The sequence below is a fragment of the Calonectris borealis genome, chromosome 2 (assembly GCF_964195595.1).
Source record: "Calonectris borealis chromosome 2, bCalBor7.hap1.2, whole genome shotgun sequence".
Lineage (NCBI taxonomy): Eukaryota > Metazoa > Chordata > Aves > Procellariiformes > Procellariidae > Calonectris > Calonectris borealis.
Window position 1 is genome coordinate 27,185,225 of NC_134313.1, and position 25,940 is coordinate 27,211,164.

Below are 25,940 nucleotides of genomic sequence, written 5' to 3' on the forward strand. Positions count from 1 at the left end.
CATGATAAGGCACATGGTGCAGCCATCAATACACTGCTTTTCACTTCAACTTGCATTTTTCTGCACAACTGCTTTCTGGGTGACTTCACCCTTTGACTGTTCCTGTACAGAAGATCAAGTAAACCGAGCTTGTAAGGTTGAAATGGCCTGATCGGAAAGCTTAAAAAAGCAAGAGCGTAGCTGCCAGTTATACAAACACAGTCTACTTCGCTGGTGCAATTTTACATCAGCATGAGGTTTAGAAATCAGATTCTGTAGTTACCTAAGAAAGTAGCTCATTCTGCCTAACCAACACTACAACCTAGCGCATTGCTAGGAGAGCGACGTCATCTCTGCACTTTGCTCCTCAGAGAAAACTGACTCTGAGGAGCTTGCTGGAGGCTCTCAATACTGATATTAAAGCTTGAGGTAGCATGCATTTGGAGCCCTAGAAAGCATGCAAAGCAGCAGCCCATAACAGGACTGGAATAGTCAAAATCCTTTAAATGATGACTTTAATAGCCAAGGTCTTACATATTGCAGTGTGACATTCTGCACATAGCAAAGAATAGCCATGTTGCCAGGGCAGCAAATGAAAAATTATGTTGAGTATGGTGGTGATCTGAAGCAAACACTACGATACCCCCCTCTCCTAGGGTTTATTATCCTTACCTTCTCTAAGGAAGTCTAACTGCTGGGGCCTTTAAATGCAAATCCATTCTTTGGACACTGTCCTGGTCGGATCATTTGTGTGTACAAGTCCATCCTCTGCTGCATACTACAAACACAAGTTAAGATAGAAGCAATCAGAAGCCAAACTAGTGCAGAATAGAGAGCCAGCAGCTGGCTATGCTATGTTAACCTTTCTTAGAGCCCTGATATCAAAGTACAGGCCATGTAATTAGACATTTGTAATGCTCCCATCACCATGGCATCAAGAGCAATTCAACAACAGAACCTCCCCTAACAGCGCAACACATTGGTACACACAGTATCTTGTTGAAGACGACTGTCTCCAGGCTCTGGCAGTCACAACTGACTGGTCTCAAGAGAGTGTCTCTGGAGATCAGAGACAAACACACCTCCTGCACAGCCGGAGCCACATATACTCTCAAAGTCTCTAAAGGAAAAGTTAACAAGTTCACTGCTAGGTAGATCCGCATAGGCCATTTATCCCTGAAGTTGTCCTAATACTGAGGGATGCCACTGGCTTCTCCTGCATATTACACAATTTTAAGATGAAAGTAAAAAAAGCAAATAAACCCCCCCAAAAGCCCATACTTCTTGCTCAAAGCCACCTTGATCATTTTGCTTGATCTCCTGAGCATGGCTTCAAGCACCTACCATTTCCATCAGCATTTTCATACTATTCCTTAGACTTAGGATAGCCTCCCCAAACCACACTAGAAAGATAGTTCCCAGACCACCTCCACTTCTGTTCTCCAAACTCATGGCTATAAAAAAACCATGGGAAAGTTTCTGCTAGGCACTATCGGTCTTTCCTTTGCTTGCTTAAATCCTTAGCTAAAATGATATTCATGAAGACTAAGTTTAGCCCAAAGGCCACTGTCCCAAGATGCCTTGTGGAGGAGTCGTCCCTCCCCACAAGTCCTACGGTGTTAGCCTATATTCAATCTCTCTAAATTAAAGCTCATCTTCCTGAGTTCCTCTGTACTTTTTAAGTCCAGTAGATGCATTTACCTCCGAGCATTATTCTCACCACTGTTTTCAGTCTTCCCCTTTCCCAGTTCCCACTATTTGCAAAGCCCTGGGTCATCTTCATACAGCACAGTATGGAAGGGGATAGCTCAATCACAGCAGGCAGCAAGCAAATCCAGCAGACAAGAGCCATTCCTGGACACAATATACAGACGTTTATGGTTTCCCTTCAGACAATGCAATTGACTGAGGTCTAACACTACTACTTCTACAGTGAACAGCTATCCATGTCTGGAAGCTGTTTATCCCCAGAATATTGTGTTCCTGGGTACCTTTGTGAATAATTTTTCACTGGTGGCTCCACTAGATAGCAGGGATGGTCTACTGTCAAAGATGACACTTGCAATCATTTATATCAGTTTTGAGCCTATTGTCAGAAAAACAGCTATAGGAAGTTAAGATTTTATGCTGTAGAATAGCATCTTCGTACAAATTTATCACAATACAACACTTCCCAGTAATGGTTCCCTGCATGCCTTTTCCATAATACTAATTATCTTACCAATCTCTAACAAAAATACTTCCATAGTCACTATACCTATGGGCCATGAGAACTTGCAGTGGTGGGCCACAAGAGCCTTGGCTGAGTATCCCAGGGAACAGCTTTCCCACTGTCCCAGCCATTTGGCCCTGCTGCTGAGCCTCTGTGTGCTTTCTCCTCAGCTCTAGTAGGACAGTGTTCAGTGGGGCAAAAGTGCTTCCCCTTCAGTCCTCTCCCCCCTGCACCCCACTCTATTTTTACTATTATTATTTTTGCAGGGTCCTTATCTGCTTTATAGACGTCAGACATCAGTATTTAAAACTCCAGCTATTCAGGCTAACCCTGCTGGCTTTGCACTGAGATGCTACAAGCACTTGCTAACTTATAACACCACCTTGGAGATAAAGGTTAACAGAGAGCTTCAGCACCAGGTTAGGCTAAGGGCGCTACCTGCTCTAACTCCCGATACAAGGTAACATAGGGATTGCCCCCAGCCATTTCTGCATTCCCCCAAACTGAGGGGTGACAACCTCCTAGAGGAATAGCAACGAGCTACTTAGAGTGGTCATGTCTTCAGATGGAAAAGCGGCAGATAGAGGACGCTAGTCATGAAAAGTGTCCAGGGAGGGATACAAGACAAATAGCTATTCCAAGCCTATCTTCTCGAGTTAAGTGAACCCCAGGAACAAATACTTGCATGTTTTGCATGGGGTCAGAGAGGATTTCTACAGGCACTCTTAGTAGTTGCATATCATTATATAATGATGCAGTGCAAGACCTTAACTCTTTTTATTTCAATCTAGTTCTTGAAATCAAACATGATATGAAGTGTTTCCCAATGCAAACCTTTTTTCCTTATGAATTGATTCTTCTTCTTGGATCTAATTAACAGCCAGATTGGATTTTTTTTTCCAATCAATATTTCTGACATTGTGGTATTCTCCAAAGACTCTCAAAATAAAACACAATCAAGTTTCAGAAGTCAGTTTTGGATGCAAGAACAAGTTTTCACATGTTCTAAAGGTTGATGTTGGCATTCAAACAGCATTTATACACCTCAAGGGATCCCAAACATTCATCGCTAAAATATCATGTAGAAACATTGAGGATCACTGTCACTCCTGTTTGATTTCCTAGTATTTTTTTCCATTATACATTTGCTTAACAGATACCAATATCCAGAAGGAAGCTGTGGTTTATATTAAAAGTGGGTGTGAGTTGGGAGCAGTCAGCATACATAACCAAGCAGGTTTGCAGATCTCTACCAAGTATCCTACAGGTCAGTCAAGAGAACCACAGACATACCCAGCACTATTTGCACGTAGGAACAGATACATGCATAGACACTATCTATAGGTTTCAGTTCCCTGCCTGCAGATTTCCTATCCCTATTTTTCCTATGACTGTTCTCTGTAGTCCTGAAAAAGGTTTTTCTTTTTTAAGTATAACTATTTTCTGCTCTGTAACAGATACTGAGATATCCTTTTATTAGGCTACTGATTGACAGCTTCTATTAATTTCAGGACAGTAAGCCAGGTCCTGTATTGCAGGTTAGTCTTACTACATATCCCTCGCCATACTACACAGAGGAACACTAGTAGGGAAAGTAATGGGAGAGAAAAGAAAGGGGAGGGGGCAGGGAGGAACAACTTGTTGGACTCATCCACTAGTGTTTCAAGATTAAGTTAGCCTCACCCTTTGCTAGCTCTAGGAAGCCCAGCAGACCCTGAGGAGCTCAGCAACACCCAAAGCCAGATCCTCTGACTGAAGCCAGCAGGAGGAACAGCAAAAAGCAGAAGGTGCACATCACCAAGCAGCCTTCAGAAAACCTCAAGGAAATTTGACAGATCACCCCAGCATCTGATGAACAGCCGATTTTTTTCAGAGATCAATAGGGATTTTTCAACTACTCCTTGGGCTGGCAGAGGTCATGGGTATGATGTGCATGTATACACAAGCTTGCAGCATAATGCCTATAATGTTCATTGCTGGAAAGCAGCCCAAAAGCAGGAGGAAATGCAGTTTCAGTATAAAGCTTTTTTAGAAGTGGTTCATACAAAGTTTGAGAGGCAAAGCTAGTAAATTTTGTGGTATAATTACTGAAGTTGAAAGTTTTAACATGGTACTTTGTTCACAAAAACTAACAAGACATGCTATTAGCAGAAGTATTTATGTAACCAGAATAATTTTCCTTTTCCAAGACTGGAATGTTTATCCATATTTAAAGAAAGAAAGGCTAGATAACTTGACAAATAGCAGAAATATGAGTGCTAAATCATCAGATCATCTGTTAATCAGATAGAAACATTTAGATCCCCATGACTGCCGTTTAATCATGGACAAATACCACAGACTGTTCTCAACAGGGAAGGCTTTTTTTTTAGTGAAACAAGTTTTCAGTTCTAAGGAGCCTTATTCCAAGATCAATCCAACTCTACCCCTGGAAACATCAAGAGCTCCTTTGGTACAGTTTCCATCCCCACGTTTAACCAGATAACCTGCTGCCCACTCAACACATATCTAACCAGTCTGCCTATTGCAAGCAGCTTCCCACCTGTATAAGTTGATGGTAACAGGACAAAAAGCAGCAATGGGAACAGAGCCAGAAGCGCTTGCTGCCACAGAAGATTGCAATGGTCTGCCCTGAGTAGTGTTGGGAGTTTCAACACACCTCTGTAGAGGGCTGCTGCCGAGTAAAGAGAAGCATCCAGCAACATATCTTTGTGCCCTGAATAACCTGAAATCACCTGGCCATCACAGCGAATGTTTAAAAAAAGACACACATGCCTTGAGGTGCAATAGGAGGATCTTCTCTCCAACCACTGAACTGTGCTGTAAATAAGCAAAAGGAAAAGCTATACTCAAATTGATCTCTGCAGCTAGCTTGCACAATATTGTAATATCAATTAATCCCTCACACTAATCCAAATGTTTTACTAGATAGCAAAGTCAGGAGGTGACAGTAAGAGCTGCTAACTGAACATCAAATCATTCAGTATATTAAGCGAACAAAAGGAACTGGGATTTGTAAGTAGAAGAATCTCCACCAGCATCCATGGTGGCATTTTGTATGGTGGATTGAGTAAATCTCGGACACTGCTACCAGCGACAACATTTTTACAGGCTTACCAACTTTGAAGAAAGGTTTGTGGTTTGTTTGGGTTTTTTAAATTTAAATAATTTTACTATCCCGATACCTATTGATCAGAGCGTTACCATTCTGCTGCTTTTCAGACACCATAGTAGTTTTACTAATTAAAACCTACAAGTGAAGAGATAATGACAGCCATAATGACATGCCACAATTAGTTTTCCCTGTTAATGCACTCCTTCTCCAATGAAATACAATAGTAGTAAAAGGCATCCCTGCTGTTCTAATCCTTGGCAAACTACCTTCACTTAGAAAAATGAATCATTAAGGCTTCCCCCCAGAAACAATCATTCTGATGACAAGTTTGTGCCATTAACTAAAGAGTTGAGGTTATTTTGACAAATCCATGATAGGGACTGGCTCGCCGTGAGCAAGGATAGGTAATGAAGAGTCCCAAATTCTGCCACATGATGTAAACATGTGAACTCCATTTGCTGGACAGCAACTAAAAGCCACGAACCAGTAGGCTTTTATGCTCGGTAAGCCCATTCACTGCAGATGTGATCTCATGCAATCCAAGCTGACATACTTATTCTAAAAATAAAAAAAGAAAAAGAGTACTACAGTCTAAGAGCTCTGGTCCAGAGTGTTGCTATGATGCTATGAGTACAAGCAAGCTGATGAAGAGGTTTTGTTTCTGGCTGCTGCTGTTCTCCATCTGTGACAGATCTCCCAGGCTAAATACACATATGGTTGTTTCCTAACCCAGTTCTGTCAAGTAATGCTGGTTAGCCAGACACACAGATATGCAAATAAAGCTGCTGGCAGCAGCTCTGAATGATATCACTCCTAATCCAGCCCACTTATTCCTAGTTTTGCCAGTTTAAACTGGTTGTAACTTAATTGTGCTTCAATATGGATCTGAGCAGTGACCAAGGTTTGGAAAAAAGCCTCACTTGTTCTCCATGATGGTCATTATGGGAGGATCTAATCCACCAGGGAAAACAAGTAAAGCTTTTTTCTAACCTTGGTCATTTTATTTTTATACACACACTTTTTATGTATGTATGCATACATATATATTAATGTTATATGTATGTTGCATATGTATATTTTATATATCTAAAAATATTTTTACAAGTTCATTAGTGTATAATGAGAAAAAAACATACCTAATCCATAACAGGAAGAGGCAGAAGCAGACAGATGAGGACACTAACAAATTACCCTGTATTTCTTTGTGGAGCAAGTGTCAGAATCATGCCTTTAACTACCACACAAAAAGACCTTTCAATTCAAATCACTCCGATGGAGAGCGCTGTACATACACTGACACAAGAGGGAGATAATCCAAACCTAGCCACTATTATACTAGCACAGGTGAACACAACTACAAACACATTGGAAAAGACCCATGCTCACAAGTGGTACCAGTATCTCTCAAGACAAATACTACTTCAAAGATGAAAACAAACAAGTTCACCTACCCACCTTGGTTCAATAGCACAAGAGTTTACCATAGGACACAGAACACAAGAACACTCTTCCAGTTATTTTGAGTTCAAGGACTTCCTGAGCCAGATGTGGTTTCTGTGTATTCACTAACTCACAATGAATTTCCTGCCCTTGAATTTGTCCAGTTTGTTTGAACGCACATCAGTTTTCGGCTTCCACATCATTTTTTGGCTACAAGTCCCACCAGCATGCTACCCACTGAGTAAGAAGCTCCCCTTCCCACTTCACTATTCAAAATATTTTTGAAAAAAGAACAAAGTTCACATGTTTATGGAAACTTTTAAGGTTTTAAAGGCACTGCTTAAAAGTGATCAAAATGGCATTAGAACTGAATAAATACAATAAGATTTGACTTTGTTTTAAAACTACAAATCATGTAGCAGTAACTTACAAGTTTGTAAAAGTTTCTATAGAACATGTTAGCAGTTGCCAAGTAGTGCAGTTATTCATTACTTTCAATGTACATACACACAGCAACTAGTACACCTATTTATCCAGGATTAGATAAGGAAAGAAACCTCTCCCTCCCATGAATCCTATTGTTCTTTTTCTCAAAAGCCTGGGACTAGGCAGAGACCGAGACCACTGATTCGCTGTCAGAACATGTTGCCAGATATAATTACAAGCTGAACAGAGATATCAAAGACTGACAGATCCCGAATAACTTGCTCTCCTTCCTTTTCATTGGGAGTTCATTAAAGCTATTTTAATAGCATAGAAGGCATCCATTTCTTTACACCATCGGGTTTCATCACCAAAGCTAGAAGAGCATTAAGAGGAGTCTGAGAGTTTCTGGGATTTCTGATAGATACTGAAGACCAAAGCAATGCCTCCCTCCCCCCCACCATCTAGGTTGATTACTGTGCAGAGAACGGAATTGGCTATTATAAAGCAACTTGACCTTGCAAAACACAAGCGGTAGAACCTTTTGGCAGCAGGTCAAAGAAACTTTCCTTATTTCCATAAGTATTCACTAGTTAGATTTATGAACCATTGTCTAATCATTAGCCACCAGCTCTGTATTGCTTTTCCATGTACATGCATTTAAATGCACCATTTAGTACAGAGGATACCCCATTCTTTCCTGCTGCACATACTTAACATTTTTTGAATTAAATTTCAGAACCAGAAAACTCCATTTAAGAGAGTTCTGATGGCTACGTGAAAGGGACCCAATTACTTATTGCATCCTTTATAAAGCACAGGAACTTGCCTGAAAAGCAGTAAAGCTTGCTTTTTCAGAAAAACCCCAAAATATCAGCCTCAAAGGATCACTACTTCTATTAGAGTATATACTATTTGTCTGTAGATCAAACATTTACTCTGGATGGAAAAGCAATATCCAAACACCAGATCTCACAAAATGGAAAGAAGCAAAGTTGAGTCCAAAAGTTTTACCTTGTTTTTTTTAAGAGGGAGGTACTTGTAATTGGCACAGAAGCTACATGGGAATGGTTTCTTAAGAACAGTATACAACTGTCAATTAGATAAGAACATTAAAAGGATGTTTTGGGATCTGGGATTGATCAGTCTGTAACCACAGCCTATAGCTCAAGCAGCCAATGATGGGACTCATGCGGAATCCCATTCAGTGAGAGAACTCTATAGGGCCTGACACTTAGCCTGCAGTCTATTATTACTTTAAGAAGTACAACATGTCAAAGTCACTACAAACTATGACTACTACTGCGTTCTCATGACATATAGAACTATTATTAAGAAACTTGTTTTATATTGCCAGTGCAAGTTTGGAATTTTATTTTTCTTGATCTTACATTAAAGAAGCTGAGTTTGGTAACATTATCATAATCATAAGACAAACATGAAGGCATTATAGAAATTAATTTATGAGTGAAGAAACATTTTAATAAAAAAACAAAACCAGACAGCTCACAGACATACTGGTTTAGTGTAAAGTAATAAGAAAACCTTTGTTATCTTACAGGTACTAGAGAGTCCATATTGCTCAACAATTTCATAAGTAGCTATTTGGACCCTTCTCCAGAGATAAAAAGCATTGGTCAGAATCTAATAGAATACTCGAGTTCTTTAGCAGGTTTCCTCACAGACAAGGAATGGTTTATGGCTTACAGGAAACATGCCCCTTTCCAAGGACTCATGACTGCAGAGGACAAATGGTATCAAGAGTTTTAGTTCTGTAGAAGATAGCTAGTATATCCAGAAGAGCCAAAAGCCCTTCGTGAGAGGTGTTTATGAGATCAGGAAGAATATATGTCTCTATGTGCTTTACATATGCATTTGATACATGTATGCTTCAATGCAGTACTTTTATAAATAAGTAAACAGAGTTTTCACCATAAAGGTCAAAAGTTACTTTATTACAAAAACAAAGAAGCAGAATTTCAGCAAAATTTGTTAGGGCAGACCCCAATCCACCCCTTCTAAAAAGGGGCCAAGGGCTTCTTTATAGACATGGGAAGGAGTACTGCACGCACCTGTTCCCAGTGAGGGCACAACAATACAACTAACAAGTTTAAGAGGCATGTTAGGTGAAAGAAAAAAACAACCAAAACCAAAATCCCACTGTAACGGTGTGACTTATGTTTTTTTTTTTTAAAAAAAAAAAGCATCATCACTACCTGAAATACTCTAAAACTTGGGAAATCCCTAGATATCCTGAAATTGTTTCCCTGAACAAGATACTGAACAAGTTGTTCTTGGTAGCACAAGCCTTTAGCATGGCAGACAATGTTCTTTTGTGAGCTTTGTGCATCTGCTGCAAAAAAGACTTCTTTGTTCCTGCTTCGTTTCTCCTCTGCTTTACCTGGGGTAGTACGCTGTGTAGTTCATGAAGAGCTGAGCCCCAGCAGGGTAGTATGCCGTGGAGGGCTGGAGCGTTCGTGGGTTCAGGAGCATGGATGGCTGATACAGAGCAGCTTCTGTTGGCACAACCGCAGCAGGAGCCGGAAAGGAGTAGGAAGGGGGTGAAAGGCCTAAAGGGAACAAATGGAAAATAGATTAGGACCTTTATATATATGGCCTTCATTAGCTGAAGAACTCTGCAGTAAGTAAAGAGCCTTCACAAGCTTCTCATTCTCTCGCTCGTCACAGAAATCTTGCTCATTACAGAAAATAAGTCTGAGCCACCAACGCGGGCTTGATTACAAGTGTTGCGCCCACCACCCCAGTCAAAAGCAAAGTCAGTAATACACAGAAAGCCACCTCTCACTCTGGGAATAGGGTCTCTTTCTGAAGAGGAGGCCAGTTTTTCTTGTCTAGGCTCAGATTTTAATGAAGTCTCCAATCAAGAAGTGTGAGACTTCTCCACTGTAAGAAGGAAACTTCAGTGCCTAAGATCTGCCTAACATTTCCTTTTTCATCCTGACACCTTTTCATCCTGACACTCTATCCCACAAACAGCTCTGTCTTCAATTAACCAACAGCAGAGTTGGAAAAGCCATGGCTTTGCAGCTTCAAGTGTTAATGTTCCATTTAAAAAAAAAAATTAAAATTGCACTTGGTGGTGTTTCAGCAAGATGTAAGGCCCTAAATGAATTCTCATATGTGAGTGCCCGCTCCTCCTTTGCCACTCTTTTCCTTTCTTCCCTCTTTCCCTCCCCAGTACCATAAAGTGAATGTATAAAAGCTTTAGATAACCCTGAGTAACAAAAATAGAAGCTTACTTTAAAGTGACAGTCAGCATCTCACTGCACTGTGGGATAGGGCAGTGACATAGCAGAAAGGGCTTATCTGAGGAACAGACCACTGGCTACCATTTGTAGCTGGAAAGGGGCACACTGTCACCTAAGAGTTCCCAAAGTTTGGGACTCTGCTGAAGAACCTGTCCTAGGAGCTTTCAGGAGAAGCTTCCAACCCTTTTCTGGAACAGCTGTCACATAGGACTACATATTGCAGATCCCTGCTCAGAAGAATACTGCACAGAAGGACACTTGCATTGCAAAAAAAAAAAAAAATCACTAGTCACCCGGAAAGCTTATCTCCTAAGGATTAGCTGAAGGTCTACTCACACTCAAAAGGAACCACACCCAAGAAGTTTGCTGCCATATTGGCAGCTCTGACTAGGACTTAGAGGTCACTTCTTAAAAAAGTCACCACAACAATAACACATTTGCATAGAGAGACAGAGAGAAAGCTCTTACTTGACTACCTTGCCATTTATGATCTTCGAAGCAAAGTATTATTTTTCCCATAGGCTCAGATTTATATGGTATGTATGCTTAATAAGTTAGCCCTTAAGCTCTTAAAGCATTTCCCCCAAATGCTTGTCTAGAAGTCCACATCCATCTTAGTAGCTCTGAGGAGAATAATTTTACATGAAATACCGTTTATGCAATTTGAGGACAAAGCTATGTGTATTTTACTCCCACACAGGCAAGCTCAATTCTGTACAAAGAACAAAAAGCAAAGGAAGAGTTCCATCAGTAAGGGTTCAATAGGCAGAACACTTGTGGTTAAGTCCCAAAGGAGAGCATTTCCAATTGTTTCATAAATTTAGTTTTGGAAGTGAAAGGGGAAGGGCTTTTACTTGACATGTTCACCATGATGAAAAATGTAAATACAGATCAGTTTAAATGGGAAACTGTTCTTTAAGCTCTAGGCAGGGCTTACACATTACTTTTCACATTACTTAACTAACCCTGGCCAAGTTAAGTTTCAGGGAAGGGAGGGGAAGTTTGCCACTAGAAAAGCAAGAGTAATTTTGAAGTAGTTCTTCAGTCATAGTAATTCACAACCAAAGGGAAAAATAATGATTGCAAGCTGCCAATGATTTAAGATGAAAAGACCTTATTTTAATACCCCCATCTGACACTCCTTTCCAAGAACCAGAATCAGAGTCAAGAAAGCAGCTCCAACACCTACCCGCACATAGCGTAGAGTATTGGCAAGACCCATGCAAAACTTACATGGTAACTTACATGGTGGCGGGGACAAGCCATTTCGATTTAAAGTGCCCCCCATTAATACAAAGTTCATCTCCTCAGCAGAACATTGAAAGACTTCAACATATCTGTCTTTCATAGTCTTCTTATGACACTTCTGTGCAGCCAGAAAAGCTCGGTCTGCAGATTTCATCTGAATAAAAGCATCTCCCGATGGACGTCCCTACAAACAAGACAGACAAAAAGAAATGTTTCTGGAGCTCCCATGAAGTAGCAGCATGAGTTGTGTTGTTAAAAGCAGTCTCTTCAGCCATAAATATATTCATCTTCAAAGTCAAGTACAGTCAGTCATCCCTAGCACCCATCAACATGTTTAAGCTCTCCTCCCTAAAGTTCTCCCTGTATTGCTGGGGAATCCTAGTCTGCCCACTGCATCATATGGGTATTCTTCCAACTTGGGCTAACTTGATTGTATTTCTTTACCTGTTTCCATTAAGCTACATTGTAACTTGAGCCATGTTACTTCTATGTTTAAAAAAAATGACACCTATGGGAGAGACTACAATTCAGGGGTACTTTGCTAAGAGAAGTATTTAGTAAGAATGCAGAATTGGAAGATCTAATCTAAATTTATTATTTGTCATTTTTAAAATTCAAGGATAAATACAGTCAAGTGCCAAATATTAAACGATTTTTTTTTTAAATTTTATTTTCTTAAGGCCAATATGGGCTGGGATATTTTAGAACGGTACTAGCCTAATGCTTGGTATGAGCTTGTAGAGAAAAAAATGACATCCTTATATACAGCTGTAAATGAGTGGGATACGAAACAGCGAGGACTTATTTTAGTCACATGCAGCTGCTGACTTGAAGTAGCCAAAACTAGAGGTAGATATCTGAAGCCAGCTCTAACTTAAAGTTCTGGGCCAGTTCTTCTAGTTTCAGAGGGAAGAACAAATTTATCACCATCCTTTACACAGTTGTTCATGATTAGAGGGAATGGTGGGAATAGGAAGAACATGCAGAAAGATAAAAAAATCTAATAGTTGGGCAAAAGCAGTTTCTGGAAAAAAAAACAACCTGACAGCTTTGGGCAGGGGTAGCAGACAGCCCTCAGGACTATATACACACACCAATTTCTTCCTCCAGGTTCTTTCATTACTGCTGGCAAGGGCTGATACTACTGTAAACCATTACTTGTGCTTTAACATCTGTATCTTTTCATAGCCTCTCCCAGCCCTGCACATTCCTTATAGTTTTTCAGCCTAGGTCAAGTCCTCACAGACACAGGAATCTCTTTAGATAGAGAGGTACTGGAATAACTATAGTCCCTTCTCCCTCCCCATGCTCCTGAAATACAGAAGCCCTACTCCAGGACAAGGAAGTATTTTCCAGTTTCAGCTTAGGCTGAGAGTTAAACAGAACAGTTTCAGAAGAACCATTTTTATACCATAATAATCACTGTAATCAGTGCAACCACTCAGGGCATCTCCACAGAGTTAGAGGAGCTGCTGTTTCCTCCTCCTAAGTCACAAGACTATGCAGATAAAGTTGATCACAACAATGCACAACCCTTTGTCTAAAAGGTTTTGGTAAAAACTGCTTCCAGAAAACAATGGGAAAGATGTGACTGTTTATACATGTCAATGAGCTGTTAATCTTGGTGCTCAGCTGTGACTGTTTAAAGAAAGCCACCACATAGTTCAGGAAACCTGAAACTTCAGCTGCTGACTTATACCATAGGAAATCCTGTCTCTAAAAGGCCGCAGTCACATTTGTCCTCAAATATACCTGAGGCACATTGTTCAGGCAGGCAGGGGCAAACCACTCCTTTGAGAGCTAACATAGCCCACACTTTTGTTTTGAAGATATTCCTCCCCTGGTACAAGAGGAATTATGCATGCTGTTTGCAGACTCTTCAGTTCAAGCCTCCTACAGTGCAGATCACAGCTGCTGCTCTGGAAGCACCAACCCCTCCAAGACTGTGGCTTAGCTTTAGACACATGGGTCTCAGTAATAGAAACCACTCTACAGCAAATGCAGCAGCAGGGTTCAAATAAGCCAACCCATCTATTGCCAGTGCACTTTGAGAGGAGAGCTGGAGGCCAATTAATACCATTAGTGCCAATCCCAAAGGCACTTCCTTGATAACATCAGAAGGACCGTGTCCACATATACAGGCAGTTGGCACAGACTGGCTAGAAACGTGGTGCCTACCAACCTGGTGATTTAGTACCATGTGAACTCCATGGGTCCGAATATCTGTAGAAAACTCCCCCAAGAACTCCAGGATGTCCTCTATAGTAGCAGCATAGGGAAGACCACGCAAACGTATGCAGTCTCTGACATTAGTGGGAGGCACAAATTGCTGAGGTAATACTGGAAGAATAGGAGGTGTCGGGAGAGGAATGAGAGGTGTGGAAGAGTACCTGTTCAGCACCTGTTCAAAAGAGAAAAACAGAGAGGTTACAGAAAACCTCCTTACTCATTCTTCAACTCAGAGTAACTGAATGTAACACCAATGCCATCTGCTTTCTCTCTGGGCAATATTTTAAGAAACAAGTGAGCTAGATTCTGGGCTTAAACCACAGCAGCAGTGCTTAGAATTCAGATGTTTTAAAATAAATCTTTGGATCATTCTTTATTGATAAACATCAAGTAAATTCTCCAGAACAAAATGAACTGTTACGCAGAGTCACGGTTACACTTCTACCCAAAAATCTCCCCTCTGCAAAACTTTAGGAGAGTCTGGGAACTAGAAGCATGTTTCACTACCAAACAGCCCTGACTTGAGATGCAGTAGTGCATCAAGTAACACAGGTGGTGTTACTGAGTCACAGTATCTGTAACAGAGTCATGCTTTGTGATTTCTTGTTACTAATTTTAACAGTAAGAACCCTGCCTGGTCAAGAGTTCACTGAATGTTCAATCACTACCATTTAACTTTCTCTGAGCAAGACTAAGATTCATTTACATTTATACAGGTATCAGGTGCTTTTGCTAAACAAAGAAACTTATAAGAACACTTGAGAAAAATACAATGACAAGAGTGAGTGTGGCAGCTATGCCTTCTCATCATTAGTGTCACCCTTCAAACGAGACACTGAAATCTCTACATATTTGGGGGATCAGAGCTGTGCCATTGCTCGGTTCCAATGACATGGTTATTGGTAGCCCATAATTTGCATCATAGATGAGACCTTTTAGAATCATGTTTAGACCTCAACTGAAGCTCTACAAATCTTTGGAGACAGACATACACAATCCTCTCAGCCTTACTTCCTTTCCCTGACAGCATAACTGCAATTAATGGTCCATCAAGCCATGTTAATGCAAGAGGGGGGCACTCTTCAGGCCCAGTTTCACAAAGTCCTACCACCCGCTGCTAGGTAGCCAGTTCTGGCAGAAGACAGCTGAGACCTGCCCTTAAAGGCAATTCACAAGCCTCTTCAGATACATTACTCTGAAGAAGATAACTACATCAAAAGGCTCTGTTTTTCTGTGCCAGTGACTAAATATAAGTCTTTTAGATCAAGATTTGTTGCTAATGCTCCTCCTGAATAGACCATCATTGCACTTAGACAAATTCACTATCTGTAGTGAAAAAAAGCACTAGAAAAGAAAGCACCAGACCCACATAAACCTTCTGCTATAACTGCAGTTTGCAAGGCTATTGGAAGCCAAAACCCCAAAGGTTTGTATATATGATTGAGAACATCTGTATGCCATAAGATCTTACGTTTAGAGGGAGCAAAACCTCATGGAAATTCAGACAGTACTCCTCCCAGCAACAGTCAAGAGTGAGAGAAGAGAAAAGAAGCTTTCAAGTCATGACCACACAGTATTTTCTTCCTCTACTGTATGCCAATGTAGGAGTTTGGATTACAAGAAGCCAATACTTGTAAGCTTTATACCCACCTGCTGAACTTCCGCTGCAGTGCTCCTGAAGAGTTCAATGTACCTTTTCCCCAGCAAGTCCTTATGCTTTTTCAGTGCATTTTGTGCATATTCCTCACAAGCAAACAACACAAAGGCATCTCCTGTTGGCCTGCTGTCAGGGTACGTGACAAAAAGGACTCCCTCCTTTCCTCCTGTTACAGGGCAGTGCTGGCCAAAGAATGTCAGCACTTCTTCTGTTGTTACGTTGAAAGGAAGACCTCGCATCCTGACAATCACTTGATTTTCTTTTGACAAGAACTGTGCAACCTCGTTGGAAGTGCCTTTAACAAAAAGAAGTACAGAAGCACTTAAGTCTAGGCAGCCACATAAAATCATGAGCAAGTCTGGCATAGCTACCTCCCCACAGACAGTTTTTGAGCAGGTAGAACAACATTTGCCTCCAAAGTAGGTAAAGATGTCTCACTTTGATAAACTAGAAATATTGTATAGGACTCTTCCCATTAAAGTCTAACAACGTTAGTCCATCATTTGGAAGAGATTCATCCTTATTCAAAGGGAAAATAGAAAGTACTTACGATGTTCAGAGCCCAAGGAAAGCACAGTCTGTTAATCTCTTGCATGAGCAGTATCTGTGCCTTTCTAACTCATTAACACCTTCGGCATGCTCTGAAGCCATAATATATAGTAACCAAGTACCCAGCCCATTGCGCTGGGAAGGAAAGTTGGAAGGGCATATTGAAAACAGCTCAGGAATTTCATCCTATCCTGATAAAACTGTCAAAGTCTGCCAACTCTACTTTCAGTATCTCCAGCATAAGACCACTGATGCTTACACTTGTAACACTACCCTAGCCAAAGCTAGCTGCTAACCAACTTCACATCTTAATATGGTCCTTTCACTTACAGCTAGCTCATTCTGCAAAGAAGTTTGGTGGTGCCAGAAACGCACCATTTTTCCCCAATGTCAGTGTGCAATGTCTTTACTTTGAATGGTATAACTATTACCAAGCCTATCAATTAGCTATTTATTTGACAGCTTAATAGCCTCTCCCACTCTAAAACCTCAACCTCGGACATCCAGTTAGTCATTTACAATTCCCAGACCAAATCTCTGTCAGGAACCGACAAGGACCTTAAGGTAGTATTGTAGATACATAACAGCTTATTGGATCTTAACTCAAATTTTGTATGCTCGCAGTCACAAAGGAGAGGAAAAGACACCACGGGAGAGTTTGTAGAGCAAGTTTTGCAGCCTTTCAATTCCAGGCTGCAAATATTTCAATATTCCCCTTAAATAAACATTCCTCCTAAATTCCCCCTTTAGTTTGAGGCAAAGATTTGATTTTAAGAAAATCCTTTCCATAAATGCCTTGTTATTTACACTGTGATATCTGTTTGCTTTTACATGCAAGTCTCCACAGCAACAGCAGTCACGTTGTTTTGAAAGACTACTCTGGTTTTGTTTTTCAGCAATCAATAACATTTAGGTCCCTCCAGTTTAGGAAGATGACCTAACAAATTAAATTCATATGCAAGATCACCTTGCCTGATCAAATCCTTATTTGATAAGGCTGCTTGAAAATGGCAAGAATGTGGAAGAGAAAGATAGACAGATAAATCATGGAACGTTTTGGACTGCTGCTAGCAGAGTACACAGTAATCAACACACCAGTCAACTACTTGTTCAAAGAAAGAACATGAAAGGCCACATCCAGCAGGAGCAGTTTACAGCCAAAAGTTAGTTACAGATGCTAATGGAACAAACCCTCCCTTCTCACTCCCTAAAAATTACCTCCTGCAATTTTAAGGAAGTCTTCACCTGTTGCCTTGTATACCTAAGGAAAGAAGAGAGAATATGTGATTGGCATGCTATTTGCACTCCTGTTGAAAAGAGGATTTCAAAGCCAGTGTCACACACCTCAATGTATCGATTCCCCATGTGATGCTTGTGCCTTTGTAGTGCTAGATCTCTATGCTCTTCGCTTACGAACCTCACGAGAGCCTCCCCATTCCTCCTACCTTGGGCATTGAGACAGAGTGCAGCACCTCCCCTGCAGGATTTGAATCAAAAGAGAGATAAACCTCCATGACTGACACAGACAAAGTACTACAAATGTGGAGGTAAATTCTTAGCTACTAACTTGGCAATATTTAGGCCCTTGAAGAATCTCGCTATGTCCTGGTCAGATGACTGCCACGGCAATCCTCTTGCTCGGATAACAGCATTATCATCCACAAGTTCCATCTTACTGCTGCAGGCACAGAAAGAGGGAGTAATGCAGAGACATCTGCCTGTAGTATCTGCCACACACCACCCTTCCTGCTTGTCACCTGTGCTCCAGGGACAGGCTTCTGTCCCTGCTCCGTGTCTGCTGGAAGGCACTGCCAGGGCAGTGAGGGCTAAGTGCCACCACCATCCAAAGCCACTGCATGTGTCTCTCCTCAGGCAACATCTGCTCTGTTAAGCTGCCCCTTTCCCAGCTCCCCTTTCCTGCTTCCCTACATTTGCTCCTTGAGCACCCATCTCTTTGAGCATGTTTCCAATTTACTCCCCACTCCTGACATACCGATGGTTTGTGCTTCTCCATTGTCTGAACAGGGTTACTGGTATAAAATTAAACTTGCTATTCTAATCTTAGCTAAGTGGAAATTTAAGTAGAGCAGTTAGATCTAACTGAGGTTAGTGTTTATTATTTGTACCGTGACAGTGTGTAAGAGCCAGTCACAAGCCAAGACCAAATCTGTTCAGGTTTATACTCAGCACACAGAGGACTCCTGCCCAAAGAGTTTAGCCTTTCATTGCTTGTTCAGGCCATCACTGTGCTACTAGAGACTAATATAGCTACAGGCTACATTGGCTGCTTAGCATGGGAATAGCTCAGCCACAGAAAGCCAGGTTTAATTGGTCATTACCACAGCCTCTTTTGTTCTCTTACATGTTAAAAGTGCCATGTAGAACAAAACACTTACAGCTACCCAAGGCTGCCTTTCTGGCTATTGCAAGGTTGGGTTTTTGCACAGAAGAGACTATGGGATTGATTAAGCAGATGAAGTGTTGTTCAGCAGCAGAGGACTCCCTTGTACAAAAGGGCTGTGGTATGCCCTGTTGTAGGGGGGTCATGTTTCTCACTTACATTTTAATTTCTCATTTCTGTAGATATCTGTCCCAAACTGTTCCGCCCCACCTCCTAATTCTGTACTTCTCACTATCACAAATAAGATGGGAAACTTGCACCTCATCCCAGGATTTTGTTAGTGAAAGGGAAAAAACTTAGAACAAAGCTAAAACATAAGCCCTGAACTAATCTCACTGGTTACTTTCTGCCAATATTGTTGCATTCTTTTCTTGCTTCTTTTGGCTCAGACGTGTGAGCATCATCTACCATTATGACAGTTCCTTAATCTGGAAGAGGGAAGTAAGTATTCATGCAAGATGGGAATCTAAATAAGGTCAGTTTAACACCAGTCTCTTGTGATACTGCAGAGGGAGTATCCAGCAAACCACTGAGAAAAATCTGTATGCGCACAAATAAAAGCATGATTATATTTAAAAAAAACCAAAACAAAACCACAACAAAACAGTCATCAAAAGTAGATAAAGTTTTATGTTTAAAACATATTTGGGAAGAAGACAATCATCATAGCTTAAGCAATTTACTGGTAGCACTAGTATCTTTATGGAAATGTTTCTTCCCTATTAAAAAAAAAAAAAAATCAATCATTATGCATATTTAGTAACTGTGAAGCAAATTGCAGGAAAAGTATAACAGCTAGTACCAATAGGGTTACTTCTGCAAAAATGCTTATGTTCCTTGTTAATAGCACAGCACACTTAACACCCATTATAAGCACTTATTAGCAGAACCCAGAACTACCAGCAGCTAACAGGCAACACTGTCGCCTAGCAAGAAAACTGGCTTGTGTGTTATCGTAGAATCTCTGTTCCTTTTCCCACTTAAAGCATCTAATTTATTCCCACAGCAGTGGCAAGATAAATAAAAATAAAGGTAACAGTTATTTGCAAATTAGAGATACAGAGAAGTACAGCTTATCTAAGCAGTATCTTGTAAAAAAAAGGGGAGGGTGCAGCAAGAAGAGGGAGAAGGTACTTACCAAGGCCCACTTTCAAATTTGTAGTTCACTCTTTCTGGATCTGAAAATCTGTGATCTATGAAAAACAGCACAACTTATTTTCTTTTTCCTCAACATATAAGAGAGGCAGGAAAAAACAAGCAAGCAATACAGAAACTTCATTCATCACGATCACTTACTATATGGTTCAGATATTAGTGTTAAAATAATATTCCCCATATCTTCAACTTGAGAGGCTCCACAGGGCAATGCTGGACTGTTCTTGTCAAGATTTAAATCTTTATGCTGGAGTTAAGTCAATCATCACCAAACAGATTTCTAATTGGCTTCCTACTAGAGCAACAAGCTTTCATGTTATCCTTGATGGTAAATCGCTTCTCAGGGGAAGACTTAATCCATTTTCCTGCAGGGATACATTAGCTGTTCTGCCGTGGTCTCTAACTACTGCCACCTGCGGGAGTGTGAGGTCACTCCAGAAAGTGTCTGGGGATGAGACCCCATAATAAGGACATATATATTTAATATACTCATGCATTATGTATATTTGACAGACAGATAGACTTTTGCATGCAGAAGAGGCTGGAGTCCTATCCTCTTTAATTAACATCCTCTTTAATCTCTAGGGGAAGATTTGGGGAAGGAGGAGACGCAAACTATCAGCTACAAGCTCCAGAAATAGGAGGATATCACATGCTTTCTGAACAAGTAAATCCCAGAGTAGAATAAATATCTTACTCATCACTTTGACAAAATTCACAAATGGCACCTCATTTAAACCTTGCCTATTAGAAGTTACAACCCAAGGTTTTTTTGCTGTTATGCAGCAGCTTTTTGAGAATCTGGTAAGAATGCACCATTGTGGATAACCAAGAGACAAAACAGAGTCCCCGCAACCCATATCTTCTTCAATCTGAAGGATTTCAGAAGATGATAGCAAGGACAAGCTCTCCTGCCAACAGAAAGCAGGAAGTGTTCTGTTCCAGAAAGACAGGCTGTAGAATGACCATATAAAAAAACCATGTTCATAAACGGAGTCTGATTTAAGTTGCACATATTATTTTTTTCATACAATTTTAAACAGAGTTTACTACAGAATCTCTCCCGCTTCCTGTCATATTTGCCCCTAACACCAAGCTACAGGACTGTAAGATTACTTGCAACTCTACTCCACCATTTAAAAAGCTAATTTTTTAAAAAGGTCTTTTCTACCCACATCTCCTTCTTTGAAGAGTGTAGGGTAAAAAAACAAGTACAGAACACGAAGTGAAGTATAAAACAGTCCAGGACTAGGACTTGCTTTTTTGACTTCTTTTATCATTTTGCATCAAGACTTTAAGAGCAAAAGTGAAAGTTTCTTAAACAAGATCTATCCTGGCAAGGCAGTACAGTAATGCAAGACGTTCAAAACAGTCAAATGCCAAAACCAACTATCTGCCCACATTCCCACAAAACTACATTAGACACATTTCAAGTGCTCAAAAAAGTCTGCATTTTGGTGCTCAAAAGTTGCTTCTCAGTCCAAGATAACAAGGTTCCTTTTAAAAGAAAAAAGTTTTCTCCACCTAGAGCTAAGCACATTTTTGAGTTGGCAGATGCCTACATGAAGGGCAGGGGCAGAACAGCACCTTCTGTTAGAAACAGATACCACACACCAGCTTTGTCCTATCACCTCATCAACAGGGGAGGCAGCACAAATTTCATAGGGAAGACTATTTCACAATTATTTGTGGGATGACTGCAAGTCACTCCTACAAAACAGATTATTTTAAATTGGTTTTGAAGTGTAGCTGTTATCTTGTTGTGAGATGAAAAATAATTTCAACTGAATTAATGAAGTCCTCTTCCACAGCAAGGAAAGGAAAGCTGCTGTGCCAACACAATATGCTTTGAGGCTAATTTGATTTTCAGGCTTTGTATGGAAGGTGAGAGGACGGTGCTTAGTCTTACAAGAACATTTGAAGTTTAAGTGAATTATCATAGTTTAAAAAAAAGAAAACTTAAACCAGTGATCCCTCCCCTCCAATTGCTTGACTAAATACAGTTTGCTAGCCATTGCCATTACCCTCCCTCCCAGTACCTTATTTGGAGTGAAGTAGTGAGACCATTAAATGGTTTTCTTAAAAACCAAGCTAAAAATCCTGAACAAACCACGTGCAACAACCCCAAAGCACAGTTTAAGAGACTATCTGTATTTATGACAACAAGAAACTTCTTCACTGCAGTATCTCTTCTTAAGCTGTACACTCAAGCTCATTTCCTTCCCTGCCCCCTGGGGAAGAGGGGTTGAAAAGAAAACAAATAATCCACAAACAGACTCCCCTGCAGAGAGGGTGCTTAATCAGCACCACACAGATGTTTCTGGGCATCTCATGGATCAGAGCAGAGGAGTGCTTCTCCTCCTTTTCCTGACACCCCTCCCCCTGCAGCATTTAAGAATGCAAGAGCTCCATGCTGCATTTGCACAGAGACTCTGCTGGCCATCCAGGGAACCAGAAGCTGTTGAAGATGAAGGTATTGGAACCCTGGTCTTGCCTAACCATTTTTATGAAGATTTAGAAATGTTATCTTTCCTCTGTCAAAGTCAAGAGAAATTGGGCAGGAGTTTCAATAGCTATTATGGCAGGGGAGATGCATACACATGCGCACACACACACGTGCACTTGGCTGTTAGATTGTGCTGTCAAAACTGAAGAGACATTTCAATATTTCCTTTTCGCAGAGCCAAAGATCCTTACAAGCAATCAGCCGCCAGAAAGAGGAATGCAGCAGTGTGAATGAGCTGGGAATTTGAAGCAAGGCTATCACACAAGGAAAAACAAACAACTCCCCCACCCCATGTTCATTTTCTTCAGAAAACATTTTCATTGAAAATATTGATCAACAGGAGATATAGTTCCTAAAAATGCCCTAATGCCAACAGAAGTTGGTACCAGGTGTTCAGACACAGAGAGTCAGCTGTGCCAAGGAACTCTAGATTAATATAAACACAGTGGGAGGGGAGGAAGAAAGTCATCAACATTAGTAGGAGTGAGAAATCACTCACACCTTTGCCTCCGATTAGCTAGAAGCAAGGCTTTTAGGCAAGATTGGAGAAGAAAATTGATAGCTTTCTGCATATGTAAAGGAGCATGTTAATAATAACATTAACTAAGTGAAAACCTGAATTCTAGCGAACAAGACTGACTACATACAGATGGAGTCCTATGAATCTGGAACTGGAAATCATGGACACTCAGGAAAAAGCTGTTAATAGCATAGTTTTTATAAAACCCACCCCTTGTTCTGTAAAGAGACAGGAGACCACACGTGTTTGTGTACAGTGATATTTAAAGGTTGCCTCTCCTGCGCAATTGGAAAGAGTTGATTGCAGTGGATAAATCCAAGTTCACATTTAAAGAAGTGTTAGAAGACACACCTGGCTGTCTAAAGCTACTATGTGCAATAGCATGCACACATACATTCTAAATGAAGCAACGGGCAAAAGACACACCCAAATAACAAGGCAGGATGGGAAACAAGGGACTTCTTAATCCTGCTGTGCAGCTGCAGTACCACCTCCTGCAACACTCAGCAAGTTAGTAAGGGGGGGAGCATATTCTACATCAGAGTTGCCTATATAATATGGGAGAAATTTCTAAACCATATAACCATTTCCTCAGATTCGTCACCACAGCTTTACCCACTGCCAGTGCCCTCCAAGACTTCTTCCCTCCCACTGCCTCTTCCATTTTTCAGAGTCTCAATTCCTTTCTTAACTATGGCAAAAGAAACACTGAACAACCAACCTAGCTCTGAGATGACATGAACTAGTATTGCAATTGTGTTCTGCACTGATCTTCTTCCCCTTTTGTTCTGTTTTTAAGTCTCTTCAGGCAGAAGATTACATCTTTTTAAATACTACTTTGCATAAAGGTAATCTGGGTTCTGGGTTCCTGGGTACTATCACAGGAAATACAAATAGCAATATGCAAGATTCTCAGGTAATACCTAATAATTGGCTTTTTATTGCCAGAGTTGAGCACTATTGATTATAACTGTGCTCCACATCGTTGTTTTCAAGACACCCAGGTCAAAAAAAACCAAAACCAACCACCACACACAAACACACCACCACCAAGTTCCAGGACTGCAGTATCCAGATTGTATCCAGCACATTAAGCAGGCTGTTCTGAAGTATGCCTGCATTTCTACTGACAACACCCAGCAGATACTCCCAGGAAGGAGTTATCCTCACAAACCCAGTTCAGAAGTGAGTGGAGCAAACCATGCACTGGAGGAAGCAAGAGCTATTTGCCATTTAATGGCTTCTGCACACCCAATCTTGAGGCAAAGGATGAGTCTTCTGCAGACCGAATACGAATAGTCATGCAAGCTTTGTTCACTCCACCCTGAAGGCACTCACAGCGGTGAAAACTGGCTCAGCAAGCTTTGCAAATCAAGAAGTGCAGCAAGTATGGGAGCTACAGAGAGTGCAAGAGCAACCCTGCTCCTTTTGTATACTTACACATGTTTAAAAAAAGATTTCGACAGACCTGAGTTCCTTTCTCTGCTGGAACATGATCGCTTCTCTCAAGTTTTTTGTTACTCTGAATTTCTCATAATTGTCCTGCTGTCGCTACTCTTACACAATACCGACTAAAGAAAGTCTGCCAGAAGACTGTCTCCTACGCCAAACACTGTTTTGAGACCGTAAGTTAGGCAGCAGTAGCACTCAGAGATAACAGTTACAACTAGTCTCAGTTCTTCCTTGGTCCTTCAAATTCCATGGCATTTTAAACATTTCCTTACCTTGCATTAAAAGAAATCAGTGGCTGTTTGTATGTGAAATTTATAATTTCTTGCTCTTGGATTTGGAATGGTTTCATTGCTGTACACAATTTCAAGTAGTTTTGCTGAAAGAATAAGTCCCAAAAGTACTTTCTAAAGGAAGAAAAACCCAGCCAATTATTCAGTTTAATATCTGTGTTCTTTTTCAAGATTGTGCTTGCCTTGCCTGCAAGAAATACATAGCCAAGCACCAACTATCTAGTGTGTTATACACTGGAATATATATCCCCTGACTGTTGGGAGCAATAAAGTACATTCTCCATTTGCCTGTAATTTGTTGTTTAATCAAATGCTACTCATCAGAATAAAAGCATTTGGAAGACTCCTAATAATTTAAGTGACTGTACAATAATACCCGGCTTTCCCCTAACTCTTTCATATCACACAAGTTTCCTCTCACTAATCATAACCATCCTACATGCAGGTAAATAGACATGTAAGTACATGAAGGGATGTCCCCAAAAGTCATTCTACTCCTGCTCCTACCAGTTTCTCAATGCAGGTCTTCTGCATCTCTAGTCAGTACCCCACCCCTAACCCAAAACCTTCTTTCCCCACCAAATGCTAACGAACCTGGCCCAGTATAGTTTGTGTGGCACAAATCATGGAAGATTCCACTCAGGCTGCCTCTTTAGCTATGGGGTGGAAGATTTGCACTTTCTACAAGAATAACAAGAGCTTGGTCAGATTCTGTGCACTCATCTGCAACTTCATTCAGCCTACTCCATTTGTTTTTAATTTGTTTTTGTGTCCCCTGCCCCAGCACATCCACTTCAAATCCAAGTAACTTTTCATTTAGACATCTTCTTTTCTTTGCTACATAACTGTCTCAGGAGGAAAGTAGCTGTCCTGCTTACATGAAGAACAAAAAAAAAAATCTCTGCACATAACTGTTTGAACTAGTCTTTAGACTTAGCACCTGCTTCAACAATTATTTTTTTTTTAATTGCAAGCATTACATGCATGTCCAGACTCTCCAAATGCAATTAACTTACACAGCTTCTGACACTGAGGAGATTAAGTTGGTACATTTCAGCAAGGTAAGGAGAAAGAAAATTATCATATTTCTCAATAAAAGGAAAACAAAAGTTATTTTACCTTTTTGGTCTCTGCATCCTCCACCCCCAATACTCTCAAGCAATATTGAGAGACAGTTAATTTCAGCCATGTTGCATAAACATAGCAAGTTTACAAATAAGAGCATCAGCAGTTACAAAACAAGACAAACCACAAAGATTACTATAAAAACAGAATGAAGTTATTTAGGTTTATATACCTTAAGAAGCATATTGGATCCAGAATTCAGACTCAAGTTGAGAGCATTTGGATAGACTGACCGAGCCTCTAGGAACTTGGAGGAAATACTACTGGCAACTGCCAAAACCACCCTCAGATGGTAGCCTCTTTAGGGGCTTCCTGACAGTCAGGTAACACAAGGGGGTCTACTCCCCTCTCCCAGCAGGCAGGGAGTACA

General features: G+C 40.7%; 1 protein-coding gene across 1 annotated transcript in view; it reads right to left on the reverse strand.

Annotated features, from left to right (window-relative positions):
* Window positions 1-657: 657 nt before the first annotated feature.
* Window positions 658-25,940, reverse strand: part of ESRP1 (epithelial splicing regulatory protein 1) — a 30,921-nt gene continuing 5,638 nt past the window's right edge. Inside the window, exons 5-14 of the mRNA XM_075141465.1 lie at window positions 19,819-19,917; window positions 19,661-19,715; window positions 17,689-17,799; window positions 17,466-17,598; window positions 17,340-17,382; window positions 15,566-15,867; window positions 13,869-14,087; window positions 11,672-11,870; window positions 9,571-9,739; window positions 658-757 (exon numbers count right to left, since the gene is read on the reverse strand). Of these exons, the coding sequence (XP_074997566.1) occupies window positions 667-757; window positions 9,571-9,739; window positions 11,672-11,870; window positions 13,869-14,087; window positions 15,566-15,867; window positions 17,340-17,382; window positions 17,466-17,598; window positions 17,689-17,799; window positions 19,661-19,715; window positions 19,819-19,917 (1,421 nt within the window). The 3' untranslated portion in view covers window positions 658-666. The remainder of the gene's footprint in view (window positions 758-9,570; window positions 9,740-11,671; window positions 11,871-13,868; window positions 14,088-15,565; window positions 15,868-17,339; window positions 17,383-17,465; window positions 17,599-17,688; window positions 17,800-19,660; window positions 19,716-19,818; window positions 19,918-25,940) is intronic.